The 25,116-nt window shown below is 44.8% G+C and overlaps 1 protein-coding gene across 1 annotated transcript in view; it reads right to left on the bottom strand.

Moving 5' to 3' along the window:
• Positions 1-4,782: 4,782 nt before the first annotated feature.
• The window catches only part of minar1 (membrane integral NOTCH2 associated receptor 1), a 42,846-nt gene continuing 22,512 nt past the window's right edge, over positions 4,783-25,116 (bottom strand). The window contains exons 3-4 of the mRNA XM_078427079.1: positions 13,849-14,073; positions 4,783-8,520 (exon numbers count right to left, since the gene is read on the bottom strand). Of these exons, the coding sequence (XP_078283205.1) occupies positions 8,323-8,520; positions 13,849-14,073 (423 nt within the window). The 3' untranslated portion in view covers positions 4,783-8,322. The remainder of the gene's footprint in view (positions 8,521-13,848; positions 14,074-25,116) is intronic.

The following is a 25,116-nucleotide window of genomic DNA, read 5'->3' as shown; positions in this document are numbered from 1 at the left end:
CATTCCGGGAATTAACCTAGTGAACCTACGCTGCACGCCCTCCATAGCAAGAATATCCTTCCTCAAATTTGGTGACCAAAACTGCACACAGTACTCCAGGTGCGGTCTCACCAGGGCCCGGTACAACTGTAGAAGGACCTCTTTGCTCCTATACTCAACTCCTCTTGTTACGAAGGCCAACATTCCATTGGCTTTCTTCACTGCCTGCTGTACCTGCATGCTTCCTTTCATTGACTGATGCACTAGGACACCCAGATCTCGTTGAACTCCCCCTCCTCCTAACTTGACACCATTCAGATAATAATCTGCCTTTCTATTCTTACTTCCAAAGTGAATAACCTCACACTTATCTACATTAAACTGCATCTGCCATGTATCCGCCCACTCACACAACCTGTCCAAGTCACCCTGCAGCCTTATTGCATCTTCCTCACAATTCACACTACCCCCCAACTTAGTATCATCTGCAAATTTGCTAATGGTACTTATAATCCCTTCGTCTAAGTCATTAATGTATATCGTAAATAGCTGGGGTCCCAGCATCGAACCTTGCGGTACCCCACTGGTCACTGCCTGCCATTCCGAAAGGGACCCATTTATCCCCACTCTTTGCTTTCTGTCTGTCAACCAATTTTCTATCCATGTCAGTACCCTACCCCCAATACCATGTGCCCTAATTTTGCCCACTAATCTCCTATGTGGGACCTTAGTCGCTGCGATTTTACCCACATTTAGCTACCAAGGCGATCCAAAGCCAATGTATTTTAGAGAGGATTATTTAGACCAAATTGTTGTATTTCACAGACCAAACTCCCATCGTTCCGCTCAGCCCCCACCAACGACTTTGAAATGCTCTCCTCTTGAGCCCTGAGCGTCCAATTTCTCTGCAGCTGAATACCAGCTGAATTTGAAACAGTTTAATGTACCTGTTAAGCTGCAGCAAAGAGCCGCCTCATTGCTCCACTTCATATCTGGTGCATCTGACAAATAAACACTCCTGAATGTTGATAGCATTACAGCTTGAATGCTCAGCTAATGAACACAAGCTTCCCTGACAGCAAAACATTTCTAATCGATGTTAAAAACCTAACAGCCAGTAAATACCTTTGGAATGATTAGAATGTGTAAAGTGTAAAATGTATTTATTCACAGAAGAAACTGCAAATGAGGATATTTGAAGGCTGTTTGTTTGGAGCTATTTCTCATGGTAGGAACTATTACACCAACACCTTGGCTGATATTCTGCCTTTGTGATTCTGAATGCCTTGGTGATTCTGAATTCAATATCCCACAGTCTAATTCCAACCTCCTTTCCCTCCCTTTCATCCATTCCATTCCAGTATACTCTCACAATCCCGATCACCATGTACCTTTTAATATCCCACTCAGTCTAATCCAACTAGGTATCTTACTCAGTTTTATCCCACTCACCACTGACATGTCTTTGAGGTGGCACTATTTAATATACTGATCATTTCATCTCCCTTTACTCTCCATCCCCTTTAATATCCCGCTCATTCTATTTCTAATCTCCACTCACTCTAATATTTTACCAGTCAAATCCCACTCTCCAATTGAAGGACACAAAGTGCTGGAGTAACTCAACGGTTCAGGCAGCATCTCTGGAGAATATAGATCAGGACCCTTCAGAAGAAGAAGAGACTGAGTCCAAAGATGCTGCCTGACCAACTGAGTTACTCCTTTTGTGTAAACCAGCATCTGCAGTTCCTTATTCCCACTCTCCCGTTAATCCCTGTATGCTTCAATAATCCCCCCCCCTCTCTCTCATCTCACACCTCATCCAATCTAACAGTCTTTGTACTAACACTTTGTAAAGTCCCTCACAATCTCATACAACTCTCCCCTTAATCCTAGATCCTTGAAAAATTACATTGCAACTAATCCCACACTTCCCTCAACCCTTGCAAACTTTGGCGACCAATAGACAATAGACAATGGCCAATAGGTGCAGGAGTAGGCCATTCGGCCCTTCGAGCCAGCACCGCCATTCACTGTGATCATGGCTGATTATCCACAATCAGTACCCCGTTCCTGCCTTCTCCCCATACCCCCTGATTCCGCCATCTTTAAGAGCTCTACCTAGCTCTCTCTTGAAAGCATCCAGAGAATTGGCATCCACTGCCTTCTGAGGCAGAGAATTCCACAGATTTACACCTCTCTGAGTGAAAATGTTTTTCCTCAACTCCGTTCTAAACGGCCTAACCCTTATTCTTAAACTATGGCCCCTGGTTCTGGACTCCCCCAACATTGGGAACATGTTTCCTGCCTCTAGCATGTCCAATCCCTTAATAATCTTATATGTTTCAATAAGATCCCCTCTCATCCTTCTAAATTCCAGTGTATACAAGCCCAGTCGCTCCAGTGTAGTTCTGCACTCTCTCAACCCATGCACCATTCCACATCCTACCTACTCTAATCCTACCCTCCCTTCACACCCATTAAAATCAATCCTAATATCAACCTTGTTTGTGCACTCCTGCTGATAGTCTATCAAGTTGTTCGATTGTGATCATATGTTGTAAAACTCCATTGTAATCATCAAGCTTTTTGCTGTACCTCAGTACACATGACAATAAACTGAACTAAACAAACAAGTATAATCTCACACACCGTCATTCCAAATACCCTCTAATGTACTGTCCGGACTAAACAAACCAGGATAATGTCCTGACCAAGGGCGTGGTGAAGTTGTGGAGTTTTCTACCATGGAGACACTGGAGGACAAGTCATTAAATGTATTCAAGGAAATGGTAACTATTATTTTTAAAAGCTGTGGGGATCAAATGATGCGGGAGAAGTTTGTAACCAGGTACGTATATTAGTGTAAAAGGGTAGCTGATGTCCGCTGAAGGGGCTGCTTTTGTGCTACATCTCACTGTGATTATTTAAGAATATGACTCACTCTCTGCAAATGAAACGCACTTGTTCTCTCACTTTTCCACTTCTGTTGAAGAGTTTTTGACTGTAACGTGGACTCTGATTCTTCCTCCGTGGAGACAGAAGGAACTGCAGATGCTGGAATTTTGAGTAAAACGCAAAGTGCTGGAGGAACTCAACAGGTCAGGCAACATCTGTGGAGAGAATGGACGGACGATGTTTCAGGTCGGGACCCTACGTCAGATGAAGAAGTCTGTCAATTTCCTCCACAGGTGTTGCCTGACTCCACTGAGTTCATCCACAACCTTGTGTTTTGTTAGTTCACAGATGCTGGGTATTTATAGCATTTCCTGGTTATATTTCTGTTCTGTGGTCATCGATCTGACGAGCAAGGTTTCTGTAACCTAACTGCTGCAAATTTGGACTGAAGACGGACAAAATGCTGGAGTAACTCAGCGGGTCAGGCAGCATCTCTGGAGAAAAGAAGTAGGTGATGTTTCGGGTCACCTAATCGTTTTCTCCAGAGATGCCTCCTGACACGCTGAGTTACTCCAACCTTTTGTATCAATCTTCGGTCTGACAGGCAGTGGGACTATATTGATCTCAGCTGGTAGTTGGCTGTGCTTTGTGGAGCTTCACCTGGATTACACTCCCACGGACAGATCCTCCCTTTACACCCAAGCATTCCAATGCAAACCATCCCTGACCATGCTTAATTCTAGCAAAATGCTGCTCCTCTCTGTCGCAAACAGTGGAACTTCATTTACTTTCTCTTACTTTTACATCACGTAGAAACAGAAATATAGAAAATAGGTGCAGGAGTAGGCCATTCGGCCCTTCGAGCTAGCACCGCCATTCAATATGATCATGGCTGATCATCCAAAATCAGTACCCTGTTCTTGCTTTCTCCCCAAATCCCCTGATTCCGTTCGCCCTAGGATCGATATCTAACTCTCTCTTGAAAACGTGATTTTATTTCATTGGTTTTCATTCTTGGCTATTTTCACTTTACCTTCGCTTCAATTTCATTGATAAGTGAGACAGAAGCTTAGACCCACCAGTCTCCAGTTTGTACCTAAGCTGCCCAGTTACCAGCCTGCACTCCTGGTTATCTCTGGTCTGGCTCTGAAAGACAGTTTGCATTGGAATACAACTGTAATATTGCAACATATCTTCAATTTAGTCTTCCTGTGGGAGATGGAGCAATTTGCCTAAGTGAAACAATTTCCTTTCAAGTTTGCCTGACAGACTAATTTGCTCCTCTTATAAGCTCGTCACCCATTGCTCTGATGTGTTACACAGATAACATGCAATTTCAGAGAAGCAGTTGGCATAATTTTGAATAATTTTATACACTCCATTGCTCAAAGTGGTATAACATTCAGCTCTGTTTATTTTATGATTTATTATATACAAAATTATTCAGTTCAATTGTTATAAGATCACAGTTTTCACAGGTGGTATTGCAGACTGAACACATGTTATAATTCACAGCTAATGATCAACAATTATGATGTATGCGTTTATTCAGTGTTTGCAGATATTAAAGGGGCAATTTCACAAACACCCCCAGACATGATTTAAAGTCTCCTCTCTCCAGTTCATGTTGATCCAGCCCCAAAGGGGACAGGATTCAGAGATGACAGTTTTTAAGGGGGATATCCAGGGAATAAAGGATGGCTTTGGTCCTTGGGTCTTAGGGGTTACCGAAGTTTCCCTCCTATCACCGTCTCCCTGCACCAAGACCACTCCGACCATTGATTACCAGTGCACAGGAGACCTATGTTAATTCAGACATGAGGAACTGCAGATGCTGGTTTATGTCTTTTCATCTCTAGCCTTTTGTCCAACAATTTGCCAAACAACCTCCCAGCCCCCCCCCCCCCCCCCCCCCACCCTCACCTGTATCCACTTATCACGTGTAGGAAGGAACTGCAGATGCTGGCTTAAACCAAAGATGGACACAAAATGCTGGAGTAATTCAGCAGAACAGGCAGCATCTCTGGATTTCTAGCAATGGGTTTCATTTTGGGTCGAGAAACCGACTGAAGAAGGGTTTCGATCCAAAATGTCACCCATTCCTTCTATCCAGAGATGCTGCCTGTCCTGCTGAGTTACTCCAGCATTTTGTGTCTATCTTTGGTAAGGAATGATTCCCAGACTCGGTCGGTCACACCCTCGGTCAGCCTGCCCGTTACCTTTGTAACCCATGATCATCAGGACAGTGCAAGACTCACCAATTTTCTTTTGTTCATTCATTTTTGTGTTCCTCGGGTTCTATATTTCTATGGTCCATTTCTTAACATGCATTAAGGTTCCTGCAGAGGATTCTGGAAGTCTAATACTCTCTCAAAAATGTTACGATCAAAGGGTGGATTTTGCCTGAACCTGTCAGTGGAAGTTAGATTGTTGGCACACACATTATGTGGGGAAGCTGTATCACTCCAAACAATAGACAATAGACAATAGACAATAGGTGCAGGAGGAGGCCATTCGGCCCTTCGAGCCAGCACCACCATTCAATGTGATCATGGCTGATCATTCTCAATCAGTACCCCGTTCCTGCCTTCTCCCCATACCCCCTGACTCCGCTATCCTTAAGAGCTCTATCTAGCTCTCTCTAGAATGCATTCAGAGAATTGGCCTCCACTGCCTTCTGAGGCAGAGAATTCCACAGATTCACAACTCTCTGACTGAAAAAGTTTTTCCTCATCTCCGTTCTAAATGGCCCACCCCTTATTCTTAAACTGTGGCCCCTGGTTCTGGACTCCCCCAACATTGGGAACATGTTTCCTGCCTCTAACGTGTCCAACCCCTTAATAACCTACCAATAGATTCTGTCCTTGACTTTAATGGCAGGGAGAGTGGACATGTGCTATTACAGCTGCTCCAGCTAGTCCCCCTCTTGCACTAACCAGCAAAGAGTACTGGAGAGATACAGCATGGAATGAGACCCTTCACACCATTGAGTCCGTGCAGACCTTTACCCGCCCATTAACCCTAATCCTACAATCTCATCAACTCCTCCTAGATTCTGTTATTCACCCACACGCTTGGGCTGAATTGTAGTGGCCAATTAACCTTGCACTGTGCATGTCCGCGGGAGGAAACCACAGCACCTGGAGGGCAACAGTCGGGATCTTGGAGACAACCATCGTGCTAGCTCTACATAGGTGGCGCCCGAGGTCAGGATCGAACCCGGGTCTCTGGCGCTGTGATACAATGGTGGTCCAGTTGCCATCTTGGACCGACCGGGCCGAGCAGAGCCTGAACTTGCTGAGGCTGTGCTTGGTGCAGGAGTAAAGTCACCACTCAACCGTAATCACGTTTCCCAACGTGGAGATCAACTAAAAGGTGAGTTGAGTGATTTATTTTTGCCATTATTCTTTTTAGCCATTTATTAGGATTTAATACTGTTTATATTTACTCTACATTAAATTTGTATCTTTTTTTAAATTACAGCAATCATTAAATTTGGAATATCTCTGAATTCCAGAGATGTTTAAAGCCTCGATGCTATGGTGGGGCACGAGGCTTTGCTCCAACATTACTGCTTAGTAGACGGTCTCGGAGCATACAGTATGGGCAGGGAAGGGGACAGGGAGGAGGATGGGGTGGGGTAGGGGGAGGGGAGGGAAGAGGGAGAGTAGGGGTTGGGTGTATAGGTTCATCTGAGACCTCTGAGTATCACTCAGTGCCAAGCCTGTGAGGAGCTTAGTCCACATGAGCATGGGAAGACACAGACTGCAGGCTACACCAGTTCCCCTGTTCACATCCCTGAATCCCTCTCATTATCACCTCTTTCCCAGCCAACAATCAGCCATTATGGGCTCCACCCTTCCTGGGTCATCTGTTGCCAGCCCTGATGTGTTCTTGCCTTTTTCCTACACCCAGTTCCTCACCTCTACTTTCAGTCTAAAGAAAGGTTCCGACCTGAAATGCCACCCACCATTTTTCGCCAGAAGTGCTGCCTGACCTGCTGAGTTACTCCAGCACTTTGTGTCTTTCTTCGGTATAAACCAGCATCTGCAGTTCTTTCCTCCACAATAAGCCCATTGAGTTCAACCAGTGATTTTATTAAACAATAGTTTCATTTCCCTTTTTCCTCCTTAATTTCTCTTAATCCAGACTTTCTCTTCAATTACTTGCATTTATTTCACGTGACTCTAATTCATTGGTTTTCATTCTTTGCTATTTTCACTTTACCTTCGCTTAAGTTTAATTGGTAACTGAGACAGAAGCTTAGACCCACCAGTCTCCGGTTTGTTTCTAAGGCGCCCAATTGCCAGCCTGCACTCCTGGTCATCTCATGTGCCAGAACAACCTGAAAGAGCAGGTAACAAGTCCCATTTGATGCTCAGCTCACCAAGTTCAGAACATGGGTGCCAACGTGTCTGAAGGTTGGGGTATACAATAAACAATTCCATCCCTTTGCAACTATTGCCCAGAGGAATTTAACGGTCAGGCAAGAGGGAACACAATTGAAGAAGGGTCCCGACCCGAAATGTCACCCATCCTTTTTCTCCAGAGATGCTGCCTGACCTGCTGAGTTACTCCAGCACTTTGTGTCCAGCTTCGGCACGTACCCGCATCTGCAGTTCCTTCCTACACAAAGGTTTTTTTTTGTCAGATTTCTTTCTCGCTCTGTGACAGGTACACATGTTCAGTGAATTTGCACAAACTGCTTCCAATAGAACCTAACCCCATTAGCAGGTGAACCAGGTGTGTCTGTGGTCGATGCAGAGTCCTGAGAACCAAGTGAACCTGGTGCCCCGCCATCGCAAGAAGCTGTTTGCTGGGTGTCCACACTTTGCTGCCCTTCTGTGGAGGGCAAGGGTTTGTCCACATGGAGCTTTGGAGGGGCTGAACCCAGCATGGCAGGTGAAACTCCCATCAGCAACGGCAGAAACCCCCCAGGGAAGATAAATATAAAAAACGGAGGTTCTGCTTCAATCCCTAACATTTGCAGAACAAGTCAATGTCAGCTAAATGTATTCTACTTTAAATTCTGCTGCCAAAATATAACTGAGCTCAGACATTGCTAATAGTGGCAATGATCTTCACGTTGTCATTTTCCTAGTACCTTGTTTCATTGTCAGCATGTTCAGTTAAACATCCCATCAGCATTTCGCCTGCAAACTGGATAACTCCCTCCCGACACAGTACTCTTGTACCTTGTCTGATGGAGTCATCAGCCTGCATGGTTTCAGTAATTGAAGTAAAACACTGCACAGAGGAAGATTATGCAAACATTTTAACTTGTTGCTCACTGGTGAAGATTAAAACCTTACGGTCTGATCCAGTGGACCATGTATAGAGCACACAAAAGGTTAAAACAGTGATAAATATCAGTCCCAAATGCATGTACTGATCTGAGACGCCGGACATTTATTCGGACGCTTTCATGGAAGTATTATAAAAGCATTAAGATTTCATAGTGCAAATTGGGACCACAATGACCAAAACCACAGTGCACACCGCTGCTACGATTAAGGCAGCAATCTTACAAATTTTTGCCCGTCTGAATTCTGCCTCTTTCCGTTTCAGCAAGGAGTCATATCCCGGAGTGTAGATGTCCTCCATCCAGTACTCTAAGTTATTAGGATTCAAAGATTCTTGATTCTGTAAGGAGACAGAAATTTCTCTTAATGCCGTCTTTAGCTGAGCGTGCAAAGTAGAGCGGATTGTCTTAAACAACAGCAACCCCATCCTACTACGTCCCAAATGCTCGTAAATGTTAATGGATTGATGCCAGTAATTACCACCAGTCTCAGGGTCAGTTTCTTCGCCTCTGTTATCAGGCTTCTGAATGATCCTTCCATAAGCTAGGCCCTAGCTTCTGCAAGGATAGAGTACTGTCTGATTCACTGCCCTCCCCCCATTGTGGACTTTGGACTTTGTCTGCTCAGTAACTCCCTCCTCGCCTGGATCTACTTCTTGCTTGCCAGCTCCCGCCTCACTCGTCCCCCTCACAGATGCTCCTCGACTTACGATGCTTCAACTTGCGATATTTCGACTTTACGATGGTGCAAATACTAGAGTATGATACTCTCTCGTGATGCTGGGCAACGGCAGCGGGCCGCAGCTCCCAGTCAGCCATGTGATCACAAATGTATTTGGCTAATGTAACTGTTCTGAGCACATTTAAGTTAGGCTAGGCTAGGCTATGATGTTCGGTAGGTTAGATGGCTATGATGTAGGGTAGGTTAGATGGCTTTGATGTTTGGCAGGTTAGTTGGCTATGATGTTGGGTAGGTTAGAAGGCTATGATGTTGGGTAGGATAGGTGGCTTTGATGTTTGGTAGGTTAGATGGCTTTGATGTTTGGCAGGTTAGGTGGCTTTGATGTTTGGTAGGTTAGATGGTTATGATGTTGGGTAGGTTAGGTGGCTATGATGTTCAATAGGTTAGGTGGCTATGATGTTCGGTAGGTTAGATGGTTATGATGTTCTGTAGGTTAGGTGGCTTTGATGTTTGGTAGGTTAGGTGGCTATGATGTTCGGTAAGTTAGGTGGCTATGATGTTCGGTAAGTTAGGTGGCTATGATGTTCTGTAGGTTAGGTGGCTATGATGTTAGGTAAGTTAGGTGGCTTTGATGTTTGGTAGGTTAGGTGGCTATGATGTTCGGTAAGTTAGGTGGCTATGATGTTCGGTAAGTTAGGTGGCTATGATGTTCTGTAGGTTAGGTGGCTATGATGTTCTGTAGGTTAGGTGGCTTTGATGTTCTGTAGGTTAGGTGGCTATGATGTTCGGTAAGTTAGGTGGCTATGATGTTCTGTAGGTTAGGTGGCTTTGATGTTCTGTAGGTTAGGTGGCTATGATGTTCTGTAGGTTAGGTGGCTATGATGTTCGGTAAGTTAGGTGGCTATGATGTTCTGTAGGTTAGGTGGCTTTGATGTTTGGTAGGTTAGGTGGCTATGATGTTCGGTAAGTTAGGTGGCTATGATGTTCTGTAGGTTAGGTGTATTAAATGCATTTTCGACTTACAATATTTTTGATTTACGATGGGTTTATCGGAACGTAACCCCATCGTAAGTCGAGGAGCATCTGTACTAGTGATCTCCCCCCTCCAAACTCTCAGCCCTGATGCAGGAGCTCATCATGAAACGCCGTTTATCGCTTTACCGCTGGACATGCTGCCTGACTCGCTGAGTTCCTCCAGTGGACAGCGTGAGTTCTTTTACAATAACACTCTTTTGTTTTGTTCCTACAAATTAAAACCTAGCCTTTGTTGACGTTTCGGGTCCAGACCACTCTTCTGACTGAGAGTCAGGGGTAGGGAGGGACAAGGAGGGATGTAGAAGGTAAATAGAACAAATGAATGAATGAATGAAAGATATGCAAAAAGGAACGATGAGCGAGGAAAGGTGGAGCCCACAATGGTCCATTGTTGGCCGAGGGGGAAGGTGAAAACAAGTTATACTGACAGTGAAACTCAATAGGACGATAGCGAAACTAGTGCAACCACTGGGGTGGGGGAGGGACGGAGAGAGAGGGGATGCAAGGGTTACTTGAAGTTAGAGAAATCAATATTGACAGGGTGTAAGATGCCTGAGCTGCAATGTAATGAGGCAGATGGGTTCCCTCCCACATGAAGCAATATGTGGTCTTGCTGTGAGACACTGTGAGCTGCGTGATTCCATTGCGAGGGTACCTGATTGGAAAAAATAAAACTGCCTGCCTTCAGTTAATACACAGACTGGAGGCAATGAGGGAAGAGTTTGTGCTGTATATTGATCTGACTAAAGCCAATTACCCAGAGCAGCTGAAAGTTAACGGGCATCTCAATGGTGTCGAGGGAAAAGGATGGTACAATAAAAACCATCAAATGAGACATCGGAGAATACGTTCGATGCAATTCACATGCTCTGTGCACTGCCTGGAACTGAACGAGTTGATCATTATCTGTTCCTTACCCGGTAATCAGGAATGGAGAAATGCTTTGGTATTTCCTAATAGCAGATTGGGGCGGCACAATGACGCAATGGTAGAGTTGCTGCCTTACAGCGCCAGAGTCCCTGGTTCGATCCTGACCACAGGTGCTGTTTGTACGGAGTTTATATGTTCTTGGAATATATAAGAGTTTAAGAATAAGGGGTACACAGCTTAAGAATAAGGGGTAGGCCATTTGGAACAGAGATGAGGAAAAACTTTTTCAGTCAGAGAGTTGTAAATCTGTGGAATTCACTGCCTCAGAAGGCAGTGGAGGCCAATTCTCTGAATGCATTTCATGAGAGAACTAGATAGAGCTCTTAAGGATAGCGGAGTCAGGGGGTATGGGGAGAAGGCAGGAACGGGGTACTGATTGAGAATGATCAGCCATGATCACATTGAATGGTGGTGCTGGCTCGAAGGGCCGAATGGCCTACTCCTGCACCTATTGTCTATTGTCTATTGGATGTGGCCAGTGAGCTTGTTTATATACTTTTATGATTTTATACATTTCTATCAGGTCTCCCCTCAACTTCCAGCAGTCTAGAGAAATCAAATCCAAGTCGGTCCAACCTCTCCCTACAGCAAATACCCCCTAATCCAGGCATCATTCTGGTAAACCTTCACTTGACCCTTTCCAAAGCCTCCACATCCTTCTTGTAAAGTGGCGACTAAAATTGCACATAATACTCCGAATGCAGCCTACCTAAAGTCCTACCTAAAGTCCTATAAAGACTTCCTGACTCACATAATCAAGGACCTGACCAATGAAGTTAAGTATACCATATACTTTCTTCACCAGTCTATCTACTTGTGTTGCCACTTTCAGGCAGTTCTGGACTTGGACCCCAAGATCCTCTGTACATCAATGCTGTGTATGGGTTTGCCATTCATTTTCTATTTTCCCTTACATTTGACCTCCCACATTGCCACACCTCACAGTTGCTTGGATTAAAATGTATCTGCTATTTCTCTGCCCATTTCTGTTGCTGATTTATATCCCATTGAATACTTTGACAGCCTTCCTCACGAGTCTACGACCCCAATAATCTTGATGTCATCTGCAAACTTACTAACCATTCAAGTCATTTGCATATATCACAAACAACAGAGTCCCAGCACAGATCTCTGTGGAACTCCAAGGTGGATACAAAATGCTGGAGTAACTCAGCGGGTCAGGCAGTATCTCGGGAGAGAAGGAATGGGTGGCGTTTCGGGTCGAGACCCTTAAGAACGATTTCGACCCGAAACGTCACCCATAAGATCAGTCTGAAGAAGGGTCTCGACCTAAAACGCCACCCATAAGATCAGTCTGAAGAAGGATCTCCACCCAAAACGTCACCCATAACATCAGTCTGAAGAAGGGTCTCGACCCAAAACGTCACACATTCCTTCTCTCACAAGATGCTGCCTGACGCGCTGAGTTACTCCAACATTTTGTGTCTACCTTCGATTTTAACCAGCATCTGCAGTTTTTTTCTTGCACATTTCTCTGTGGAACTCCACTGGTCACAGTGCTCCAGCCTGAATATTGACCTCCCACCACAACCCTCTGTCTTCTATCAGTAAGCCAGTTCTGAATCCATTTGACCAAGTCACTAGACCGAGTCTGAAGAAGGGCCACAAAAGGTATCATGTCTTCCCCAACCAACAATGGGCCATTTGGGTCCACCTTGGTTATCTGTTGCCGGCTCGGATTTGTTCTGGTCTTTTTCTACCTCCAGTTACCCCCCCCCCCCTCCCCCTCCTCCCCCCCACCTACTTTCAGTCTAATAAATGGTTTCGACCTGAAACGTCACCCACCCTTTTTCTCCAGAGATGCTACCGGACCTGCTGGTTACTCCAGCATTTTGTGTCTATCTTCTTGACCAAGTCACAGTTAATCCTGTGCATCTTAATCACAAGCTATGGGATAGTGGTGGGAAATGGGACTAATTGATAGCTCTTTCAATGGGCCAAATGGCCTGCATCATTTGTTGCAGTGTCGTTGCTGCTGGGACTCAGGTGAATTTCTCAGCGGCTACATTTTGTGAACAATTGCTACTTCTCTCTGTTTTTTCTGCGAGTAATTGCTGTAAATGGGAGATATTTGAGTGAAGCCTGGATAGTCCAGTCAGCATTATTTAAAAAAGTTCATAAGTTATTGGAGCAGAATTCGTCCCATCAGGTCTATTCCACCATTCAATCGTGGTTGATCTGCCTTTCCCTATCAATCCCATTCTCCTGCCTTCTCTCCATTGCCCCTGACACCCGTACTAATCAAGAATTTGTCCATCTCCGCCTTAAAAATATCCATAGATTCACCCCCCCTCTGACTAAAGAAGTTCCTCCTCATCTCATTTCTAGGGCGGCACGGTAGCGCAGCGGTAGAGTTGCTGCTTTACAGCGAATGCAGCGCCGGAGACTCAGGTTCGATCCTGACTACGGGTGCTGCACTGTAAGGAGTTTGTACGTTCTCCCCGTGACCTGCGTGGGTTTTCTCCGAGATCTTCGGTTTCCTCCCACACTCCAAAGACGTACAGGTTATGTAGGTTAATTGGCTGGGTAAATGTAAAAATTGTCCCTAGTGGGTGTAGGATAGTGTTAATGTACGGGGATCGCTGGGCGGCATGGACTTGGAGGGCCGAAAAGGCCTATTTCCGGCTGTATAGATATGATATGATATGATATGATAAAGGTATGAACGACATAGATCATCTATTATGTAAAGGTGAACAAGACCCTTCCAAGTCTGATACTCTTTGACTTGATGGACCTCTTTCAACCCAGTCCTAACAGTCCTACTATTAGCCTGAAGAAGGGTCTCGACCCGAAACGTCACCTATCCCTTTTCTCCAGAGATGCTGCCTGACCCGCTGAGTTACTGCAGCTTTTTGTGTCTATCTTCCGACTAATCCTCTGCGGGCTGTCGTCTCTGAGTCGGACTTCAGAAGAATTTAAAGGAAGATTTCAAGCACAATAGCAGAATAAAGACACTGACTCCGGGCTTCACCAGGATTTCTAAAGCTGTGAACTCTACCTTGTCACTGGTCCTGCTGTACTCCTCAATGGCCCATGGTGGCTGTGGCTGCTTCTGCTCCAGGACCTCGGTCAGCCGGAGATCCGTGTACAGCGGGTTGTTCTTCATGTGCGATTTCATGGAATTGGGATACATGTGAGGGCTGAAAACCTGTTCGATTAAAAGAGAATCTTTCCCGTGCTTTGACGGCCGATGTGACTGTGAAATGATGCAGCGGCGATCTCCCTGGAAAAGATGTTAAAGGAGTGAGACCCAATGGGAAGAACAGGAAAATGTCTTCTCATTACAAGCTGCAGTGACCCAAATGAAAAAAAAACAAGGCATTGCTATAAGTAGTACATCAAAAGGACCCAAAACCTGAAGCGATCTCTGGGTTCTTTATTTGGAGAGAACCAGGTGGTTTGACACATTGCAGGACAGTGTAGCCTGCTTGACATTAATGACTTGGATGAAGGGATTAAAAGTACCATTAGCAAATTTGCAGATGATACAAAGCTGGGTGGTAGTGTGAACTGTGAGGAAGATGCTATGAGGTTGCAGGGTGTCTTGGACAGGTTGCGTGAGTGGGCGGATGCATGGCAGATGCAGTTTAATGTGGATAAGTGTGAGGTTCTCTACTTTGGTGGTAAGAATAGGAAGGCAGATTATTATCTGAATGGTGCCAAGTTAGGAAAAGGGGACGTACAACGAGATCTGGGTCTCCTAGTGCATCAGTCACTGAAAGGAAGCATGCAGGTACTGCAGGCAGTGAAGAAAGCCAATGGAATGTTGGCCTTCATAACAAGGGGAGTTGAGTATAGGAGCAAAGAGGTCCTTCTACAGTTGTACAGGGTCCTAGTGAGACTGCACCTGGAGTACTGTGTGCAGTTTTGGTCTCCAAATTTGAGAAAGGATATTCTTGCTATTGAGGGCGTGCAGCGTAGGTTTACTAGGTTAATTCCCGGAATGGCGGGACTGTCATATGTTGAAAGACTGGAGCAACTAGGCTTGTATACACTGGAATTTAGAAGGATGAGGGGATTTTATCGAAACATATAAGATTATTAAGGGGTTGGACATGTTAGAGGCAGGAAACATGTTCCTAATGTTGGGGGAGTCCAGAACCAGGGGCCACACAGTTTAAGAATAAGGGGTAGGCCATTTAGAACGGAGATGAGGAAAAACCTTTTCAGCCAGAGAGTTGTAAATCTGTGGAATTCTTTGCCTCAGAAGGCAGTGGAGGCCAATTCTCTGAATGCATTCAAGAGAGAGCTAGATAGAGCTCTTAAGGATAGCGGAGTCAGGGGGTATGGGGAGAAGGCAGGAACGGGGTACTGATTGAGAATGATCAGCCATGATCACATTGAATGGTGGTGCTGGCTCAAAGGGCCGAATGGCCTCCTCCTGCACCTATTTTCTATTGTCTATTGTCTAACATCTCATCGACCACCCTAATCATCCATTCCCTTCACCCACTGCACACAGTGGCTCCATTGTGCACCGTTGACAAAGTGTAGTGCATTTACTTGCCTAGAATAGTCCAGCGATTATTCACAAGCCCATAATCTCTATTACCAAGAAGAACAAGGACAACAGGTGCATGGGGATATTTTCACCGGATTCCTCTCCAAGCCCCACACCATTCTGACTTGGAGATGTGTCATTGTTCCTCCATCATCACGAGCCCCAAATCTTGGAGCTCGCAGTCTGACAATTCCGTGGGAGAATCTTCACCAGATGGAATGCAGGGGTACAAGAAGATGATACACCGATTTTTCCAGCATATCTGCGGGGGGTTTCCCCCCCCCCCCCAGATCATCAGTATATCCAGTCTGCTGATTTTCATTGTGAATGTGAGAGTTGACTTATCACAAAGGTTCCTCCTTCCAGCACCACACACACACACACACACACAGCAAATGGAGTCAATGAAAGGCATATTTACCTGATCTGCCACATTTCCAACCAAGTTACAACCATTAACCATTCGGGGAAGCCCCCCATTTACGTCTCCCTTGATGATTGCTCAAACATGGATTGATGCTGGGTATAATTTACATGGAGTATATCTACCACAGCTAAATACTGGTAGACACAAAGTGCTGGAGTAACTCAGCGGGTCAGGCAGCATCTCAGGAGAGAAGGAATGGGTGACCTTTCGGGTCAAGATCTTTCTTCAGACCCTGACCCATTGAGTTACTCCAGCACTTTATGTCTACCTTCGATTTCAACCAGCATCTGCAGTTCTTTCCTCCACAGCTAAATACTGATGGTCCACCTGATTGGAAATCAATATTAACAGGTTGACCATTAAAGGGATTGCTCTGGGAGCTCAAATAGACTTGATGGGCTCAATGCCCTCCTTCAATATCATAACGAAGTGGGAGATGTGAGGGCAAATCAATCCAACAAGATTCAGGATATTTTCTTCAAACTGTTCTCTTGTGCTGTCTATTAATCTCACAGATCTTGACAAGTGGAAACAATCTTTGTTTGGAATCTCATTCTGATGTTTTTAGGAGCATGACGCAATCATACTGGACAGAAGATTGACACAAAGTGCTGGGGGTCAGGCAGCTTCTCTGGAGAAAAAGGATGGGTGACTTTACAGAACCCTTTTTCAGACTGCTAAGAGCAAAGCAAAGGGTTCCAACCCGAAAAGTCACCTATTCTTTTTCTCCAGAGATGCTGTCTGACCCGCTGGGTTATTCGAGTGACTGGGGGCATCCCCAATTGGTCTTTCTTTGCATCTATCTTTGGTGAAAACCAGTATCTGCAATTCCTTCCCACACAAACTTACCGGACTGGACATTCCCGAGAGAGGAACTCTCAGTTTGAAATCAATTGCCACTAAACTGAGGTGAAATGCACAGAACCTGTACAATAGTGATAGATGGGCTTGCTGATAGTCAATTACATGCTATATTAATGAGAAATTTGGCATGAGCTGTGGTTCATATACTTACAAAGTGCGCACTCGAGCTACTAACAACAAAAGGCAAGTCCTATGTGCTTCATTACTAAATTGGATGGCCCATATCCCACAGGCAGCCAGTCAACTGCCTTGAAGTTTAACAGCAAAAGTCTATTTCCAAATTAATTTATTAGCCGCAAGATGGGCTTTTTTGCTTCCGGATATGAATCTGTCCCTAAAGGATTATAAACGAGTGCAGATCTCACATGAATAGTAATTTCTCAATCATAAACAATTTTGCTAGTTCATAACATTTCCATATTTCTTCTTAATGTAAGTGGACAGTGTGAGAAATAATTTTCTATTGACCATGACAGACTAAGTGACGCAGTCGGGACAGTTGTATCTTACAGTCCTGATAGCTGTTCACCAGCTTTTACTGAGAGTGGGCCTGATAGTAATTGAACAATGAAAGGAGGCTCCGGAGGCTTCGGCCGCGGGCCGCGTGGATATCGGAAGCTCGCAGGCCCCTGGGTGGGGTCCGACATATGGAGCTCTGGCAGCGGCAGCGTTTTCGCCCGCCCCGAATCGCGGGGCTTGGGTCGGCCCACTGCGGACCTTTCACCGTCTGGTGCAGCCTGAAATAGGCCGCGGGATTTTTCTCTGCCCAGCGGGGGCTTCAATCTCGGGAGCCACGACCGCCCTGACGTGCAGCGGCAGCGTCTTCGCTGCGGACCTTACACCGTCCGGCGCGGCCTGGTACGTGGCAACTTCAACAGCCTGACCGCGGGAGAAGACGGCAGGGGAAGAGAATAGACATTCTGGCCTTCCATCACAGTGAGGAGGTGACTGGAGGAGACTCACTGTGATGGATGTTTCCTTTTTTTTGTTTTGTGTTGGTTTGTGATTGTGTGTGTTATTGCTTATTTTTATTGCTCTTATTGTTGGACTGTGGGTAATGGAATCTTGTCCAAAAGACATTTTTGGATGGCAATAAAGGCTATTTCGATTCTGATTCTGATTCTGGAATGGCTCGACATGTGAGTGTGGGGATGGCTTTGTAAGTAAGGGCAGCACGGTGGCGTAGTGATGTTGTGGGTACTTCCAACGTTGTCTAACGCTTGCGTGAGTTTTGCAATAATACATTTAACAACTGCGATACCAACGAATACACAAAGCAAAATGATACCAAGATAGGTAGCGATGTTGACCAGCCACGTATACCATTTACCCGAGCCCCACTCTCCCCAATTTGCTCCTTCGGTCATCCCATCCAGAAAGGTGTGTATGTCATCCTCTATTTTGGTTAGATTAGCCGTTCTATCTGTAATTCCCATAATGCATTTACCTTTTATCACGGCACATACACCTCCCGCGCGAGCTAGCAAGTAGTCTAAGGCGTATCGGTTCTGCATTGCAAAAAGTCGCAGATCCTTTATCTCGTTTATGGCGGTTACTGTTTTATTGCCCAGGAAGGTTAAACCACAAACGATATAATTTCTGTTGTTTGTGGCCATTGCTCCTGCAGTTCCTCCTAGCGTGAGGGTGCTTAGAATGCCCCATCCCAACAGTGGTAGAGCTACTGCCTTACAATGTCAGAGACCCAGGTTCGATCCTGACTATGGGTCCTTGTCTATACGGAGTTTGTACGTTCTCCCTGTGACCGCGTGGGTTTTCTCCGAGATCTTTGGTTTCCCCCCACACTCCAAAGACGTACGGGTTTGTCGGTTAATTGGTCTTGGCAAAAATTTAAGATTGTCCCTAGTGTGTGTAGGGTAGTGAAAATGTACGGGGATCGCTGGTCAGTGCGGACTCGGTGGGCCGAAGGGCCTGTTTCCACGCTGTATCTCTAAACTAAACTAAACTGAAGTACAGGGATGGGCCTGTGGGTATAGGTATGGATGTAGATCGGTCGATGGTTGAGTGGTGAAGGAGCTGACTAGGAATCGGGATAGGTTCTCAAGTGGTCTGAGCATCATCCTCAGTTACCAGCTGGAGAGTAGAGCAGAGATTTCCAAGATTGGTAAGTAAACTCAAGTAAATCTCCATTGCTTAAAACATTCTGCGGAAGTATCGTGACCAGACTTGGACAAAATGTAGCCAGTTGTTTATTGAGGAATCCCATGACTCATTTGTTTAAGAAAATAACTGCAGATGCTGGTACAAATCGAAGGTATTTATTTCACAAAATGCTGGAGTAACTCAGCAGGTCAGGCAGCATCTCAGGAGAGAAGGAATGGGTGACGTTTCGGGGCGAGACCCTTCTTCAGACTGATGTCAGGGGGGCGGTTAAATCCGCCTTAACCAACCTGATCTCCCGGTGGTTGAGCACTTCAACTCCCCCTCCCACTCCCAGTCTGACCTTTCTGTCATGGGCCTCCTCCAGTGCCATAGTGAGGCCCACCGGAAATTGGAGGAACAGCACCTCATATTTCGCTTGGGCAGCTTGCAGCCCAGTGGTATGAACATTGACTTCTCCAACTTTAGATAGTTCCTCTGTCCCTCTCTTCCCCTCCCCCTTCCCAGTTCTCCCTCTATCTTCCTGGCTCCACCTATATCCTTCCTTTGTCCCACCCCCGTGACCCGAAACGTCACCCATTCCTTCTCTCCTGAGATGCTGCCTGACCTGCTGACTCCAACATTTTGTGAAATAAATACCTTTGACTCATTTGTTTTCTCAGCCCCTAACTAAAGTTATTGACTAAAGTTCCCCTCACTTTTTTAAATGCTTCAACTTCCACCACCTTCATCATCTTGATTCCCTCCAATTTGGGAAACTTATAACATTTCAGAATTTCATTGCAAATTTTTTTTTCGACATGCGGTACTTCTTCCTGCAATATTAAGCTTCTATTTAATAGGAAGGCTGATAAAGTAACCCATAGTGGTTGGAAACGTAACTTTCTAACTCGAATTAGGATTGCCATTGAGCCAAGCCATTATTTAGTGGCAATTGTCAATTGTGGCAGATAGCTCAGAGAGCAGAGTTGCTAAGAATTGTATTGGACTGTTGTCACATCAGCCTCCTGTTATGAATGAAAGCTTGGTATTGCCCTAACAAGGATAGGTAGTTCTGCTATAACACAATACTTGCCTTCCTAAAGAAATCCTGTTTTATAGAAAATGATGTTATAAAAACAAATTTGTCAATGGGGAAAAGGGGGTTAAGCAATAGCAAAATTCTTTTCCAACAGGATTTTCAGAAATAAAGGTAGTTTTTACAGCTATAAGTTTATTTTTGTTACGGTAAGCTAAAAATACTAAATGCTGTTTGTTACCTTGTTTATCTTGCACAAGTGTCAATATAAGCGGTTGTCTGTCATAGAGTCATACAGCACGGAAAGAGACTCTTCGACCCAACTTGTCCGTACCGACCATGGTGCCCCATCTAAACTAGTTTACCCGCGTTTGGCCCATTTCCTTCTAAACATTTCCTATCCATGTAACTTTACAAATGTCCTTGAAATATTATTATTGTACATTCTTCAACTGCTTCCTCTGGCAACTTGTTCCTTGCACCACCATCCACTGTGTAAAACAGTTACGCCTCAGGTTACTATTAAATCTTCCCCCTCTCATCTTAAACCTATGCCCTCTAGTTCTTGATTCCCCTATCCTGGAAAAAGCTTTGCATTCACCCAATCTATTCCACTCTTGATTTTATACATCTGCATGAGACCACTCCTCAGCTTCCTGTGCTCCAAAGAATAAAGTCCTAGGCTGCCCTCCATCTCCATGTGCCTCAGGTCCTCGCATCCTGCCAACATCTTCATCAATTTTCTCTGCACTCTTTCAGCTAAAAGGCATCCTTCCTACAGCAGGGTGACCAAGACTGAACACAATACTTCAAGTCACTGGCTGCCTACAACCGACGGATGTGGATAGCTTTCATGCCTTGGCCGGTATTGCTCCACCAGGAATCCGTAGATCGGTTGCCGGTAGAACTGAACGTAGTGGGCAAGTTGGAGACACCCGCCATCCCTGTCATTCCCATCACCCAGCCCCAAACCACCTGAAGTCGAGGAAGAGCTTCCTTCACACAGTCCAGCCACTGTCACAGTCTCCTCAAGCAACTAGACTAGCCGTGTGGGAAAAGAAATGCAGTGAAAACCACCATCACGAAAAGCTGCCAATTCCAACCAGAGAACAGCTACCACTTTGTCACAGGTGTGACTGGAAGACCAGGAAGTCTCTCAATAGGCTTCGTACAGGGATGGGCCGATGCAAGACCAATATGAGCAAATGGGGCTATACAGATGCGGCAGACACAGAATGTGAATGTGGAACATCTGTGCAATCCACGCCACACCTACTAAGATGCCCACTTCTTGGTGAACAATACTTTCTGGACGATCTAGCGGTGGCAAACGAGAAGGCCGTCCACTGTGCAAGAGCCTTGCCGAACATTTGAACCATAGATGATGGACACGAAAGGAGAATACTTCAAGTGTGGCCTCACTAATGTCTCATGCAATTTAACAGGTAGGCAACTCAAACATGGTAGACACAGCCCATTTGCACTCGATCTCAATGGCCAGCTGTGGTGAAACTGGTCTCGACCAGAAACATCACCCATGCCTTCTCTCCCTCCAGACATGCCACCTGTCCCGCTGAGTTACTCCAGCTTTTTGGGTCTATGTTCGGTGAAACTGACAACTGTGTTCTTGGTGACTGATCACTGAAGGCTAGTGATTTTTCTTTCTTGGATATTTTTTTCGCTTGCCAGCTTTTTTTCTGCTTGTCAATTTCGAAAATGATTCTCTTGTTCCCGATCAAAATCGTGTTATGACCAATCCTGCTTGAGTATTGCAAATAGAGTTTCTTATTTCATCATGTAGTAACAAGGAACTGCAGATGCTGATTTACCGAAGGAAGACAAAAAAATGCTGGAATAATGTGTTTTTCCTTAATTCGTCATTTTTATGATATCTAATTTGTATTATGGGAACACGCGTTGTAGCAGAACTGTCTGTAATAAATGTTTGAAGAAGGAATTTAGGTAGAAAATAGAAATTAAATACTATGATTTTATTTGTTATAGGTCCTGGATGTGTGCACACTCAAGACTTTGAAAGTATTGGAAGTTGAAGATTTTAAAGAGCAGAAGGAATCTTTAGTCAGTGACTTTAGTTAGGGAATGCAGTGAGAAAACAAACAAGCTATGGGATTATTCACAAAATGCTGGAGTAACTCAGCAGGTCAGGCAGCATCTCGGGAGAGAAGGAATGGGTGACGATTCGGGTCGAGACCCTTCTTCAGACAAGCTATGGGATTCCTTAATAACTGGCTACATAAAACGCTCGTTTGTTTGTTTGTTTGTTTGTTTGTTCCTGAGCTACAGCCAAAACGGTACACGACAATTTTAGGCCCACCTTACTCACCATCGTTCCTTTGGTGCTAATGGAAGAAGTTTCATTGAAATCAGTGTTATTTTTTTTAAGTTATTCACATTAAAAAAATTAAATCTATCTCCTAGGGAGGGTGGGGGAGGGAGGGAGGGAGGGAGGGGGTGGAGGGAGGTGGGGGGTATGGGAGGGAAGCGGGGAGGGGGGAGGATGAGGCGGGTTGAGGGGGATGGAGTGGGGGGAGGGGAGGGGGAGGGGAGTGGGAGGGGTGAAGGGAGGGGGGAGGGGAGGGGGAGGGGGAAGGAGAGGGTGCTGCACCAATGCAGGAGAGGTTGGGGTCCACTTGGTCTAGTTTTATCTCATTCTGGTGACAATACTTCAGGAGGATTTCAGAAGCAGAGATGATTTATCAGTATTTTCACAGGATGAGGATGTCAGTTGTGTGGAGAGGCCAAATTAAATGAGATTATTGTTCTTAATGCAGAAGTTAAAAGAAAGTGTGCTAAGTTATTCCAAACTATTGTCACTGGTAGAAAGGTCAATAATAGAGGGTTCCAGTTCTCGGATAACATGCGCCAGAGAGTGAAGAAGGTAATTTCCTTACAACACGGAACACAACATTCGCACAATTTACAATGCTTTTGAAATAGTGATGGGCAACCTGGAAATAACCTTCCTGGAGTCACATCATAACGTGTCCTTCCTTCAAGGTATCCAGGCAGGAAACGCAACCACAGATAAAACATCCCCCTCTCCAAGCAGGACAACGTCAAAGCCGTACCATCATCTCTCGCTGATGGACAGATGTCAACAGCATCATGTTATTATCTGGAATGCATTGCCGGAAAGGCTGCAAGTTGGCAGAGAATTGCCAGAGCAATGGGAAGACAGCAGGGGAGTGGGACAAGTTAGGCAGCTCTTAGACTGAGTCAGTGCAAGCACTTGGAAAATACATCACTTCACGTATTTCTGCCTTAAATTAAATCTGCCATCTGTCTGCCATTTCACCAGGGTGTTTATGTTCTCCTTAAACCTGTTCCTGTTTTCATCACTGTTCTGTGCATCATTGTGCCATCTTCAATTTTTCAGTGTTGTCCTTTGTGTCCTCATCCAGGCCGGCATTAATATAGATGAGAAGATCAGTGATGTGAACACGAAGCCACATATCTCCCTGCATTCAGGGAGAACAGCTGCTGACCAACTCTCTGTTTTCTGATGATACCACATTCACAGGGCCCCTTTCAATTCATCAGCTCCAATTTTTCTGACTTCATCAAAAGTCTTACTTAAGTTAATCCACACACAAATAAAATCACATGAACCTTACCAACTCCCTCCATTAATTCCTCAAGTAATTCACTCCGGTTTGTCAGTTGCAATTTGTGTTCAATAAAACTCTGCGTGCCGTCAGTTATTCCATGCTTCTAAATCGCAATTAATTTAGTTCCAGGTTATAAGCTCTAAAATCTTCCCCAACCTTTGAAGATTAGATTAACCATATTCATTTTTTTGACGGATTTGTAATATTTGCAAGATCCCTGTTTAAACAGGACTATGTCACTGCTGCTAGAAACTCTTCTTTCTCCCCATACCTCCCCTCTGTAGCTTTAATAATCCTGCCCAGACTGTGTAACATTCCTTCTTGAAGGACAGCCTGCCTTTCAAAAACGTTATGTTTTGCTCAAGATTTTAGCATCTGCAGTTCCTTGTATCACCGTTTTACTGCTCCACTGTGAAATCTCCTCAAAGTATGACTACTTTGAAGAAGGTAGACACAAAATGCTGGAGTAACTCAGCGGATCAGGCAGCATCTCTGGAGAGAAGGAATGGGTGACGTTTCAGTCTGAAGAAGGGTCTCGATCCGAAACGTCACCCATTCCTTCTCTCCAGAGATGCTGCCTGACCCGCTGAGTTACTCCAGCATTTTGTGTCTACCTTCGATTTAAACCAGCATCAGCAGTTTTCTTTCCCACAATACTTTGAAGTTCTCTTCCTCTGTCTGATTAGAGTAATGTGAGACCCTTTCTTACTAATATCCCTCTGTGCTTATTTACTTATCACTTGTCAGATTGTGGCAAGTGATAGGTATATAATCTATCACCTAGATTATAGATTCTAATTTATATCATAATCTATATTACATCTACTGTACATACAATGCAGATTATGTATATCTATATTATATCTATATCTATGGTAGATTATAATATATATAATATAATATAATCCCACCCCCACCTCTCATTTCCAGCTTTCTACCTCCTAATAGAATCAGTCTAAAAAGTCCTGATCCAAAACGTCTTTTGTCCATTACTTCTGCACACGCTGCCCGATCTGCTGATTTCCTCCACCACTTCGCGTTTTGCTACCTTTTAAAATGTTTCCTGTTATTATCATTTCCTTCCTAACATGTCTTTTTTAATGTGACATAAAGAAAAAAGAAATGTATTCAGTTGTTGGCCATTCAGATCCTTAAGCCTGCCGAATGTTTTATAAGATCAGGACTGTTTCACTACGGTTACTTTGGCCTACGATGTGGAAAATGAGGAACATTGGCCAGATATGTACTGTTCGGGTAAAGCAGGAGAGATCAACTATAACTGATTACTGCCCAGTTAATCCACTCTCGTTCATCTGCAAAGTGCTGGAAGATGATGCCAGAAATGCTAACGCATGCGACTTACTCACCATTAACCTGCTCACTGATGCACAGTTTAGGTTTCAGCAGAAACAATGGGAGAGTCTAGGACTAGAGGTCATAGCCTCAGAATAAGAGGATGTTCTTTTAGGAAGAAGGTGAGGAGAAATTTCTTCAGTCAGAGGATGGTGAATCTGTGGAATTTTTTGCCACAGAAGCTTGTGGAGGCCAAATCAGTGGATATTTTTAAGGCAGAGATGAATAGATTCTTGATTACTACAGGTGTTCGAGGTTATGGGGAATAGGCAGGAGAATGGGGTAAGGGGGATTTATAGATCAGCCATGATTGAATGTCAGAGTAGACTTGATGGGCCAATTGGCCTAATTCTACT

This window comes from Rhinoraja longicauda, chromosome 33, assembly GCF_053455715.1.
Source record: "Rhinoraja longicauda isolate Sanriku21f chromosome 33, sRhiLon1.1, whole genome shotgun sequence".
Taxonomy (NCBI): domain Eukaryota; kingdom Metazoa; phylum Chordata; class Chondrichthyes; order Rajiformes; family Arhynchobatidae; genus Rhinoraja; species Rhinoraja longicauda.
This window is presented reverse-complemented; position numbering and strand designations above follow the sequence as displayed.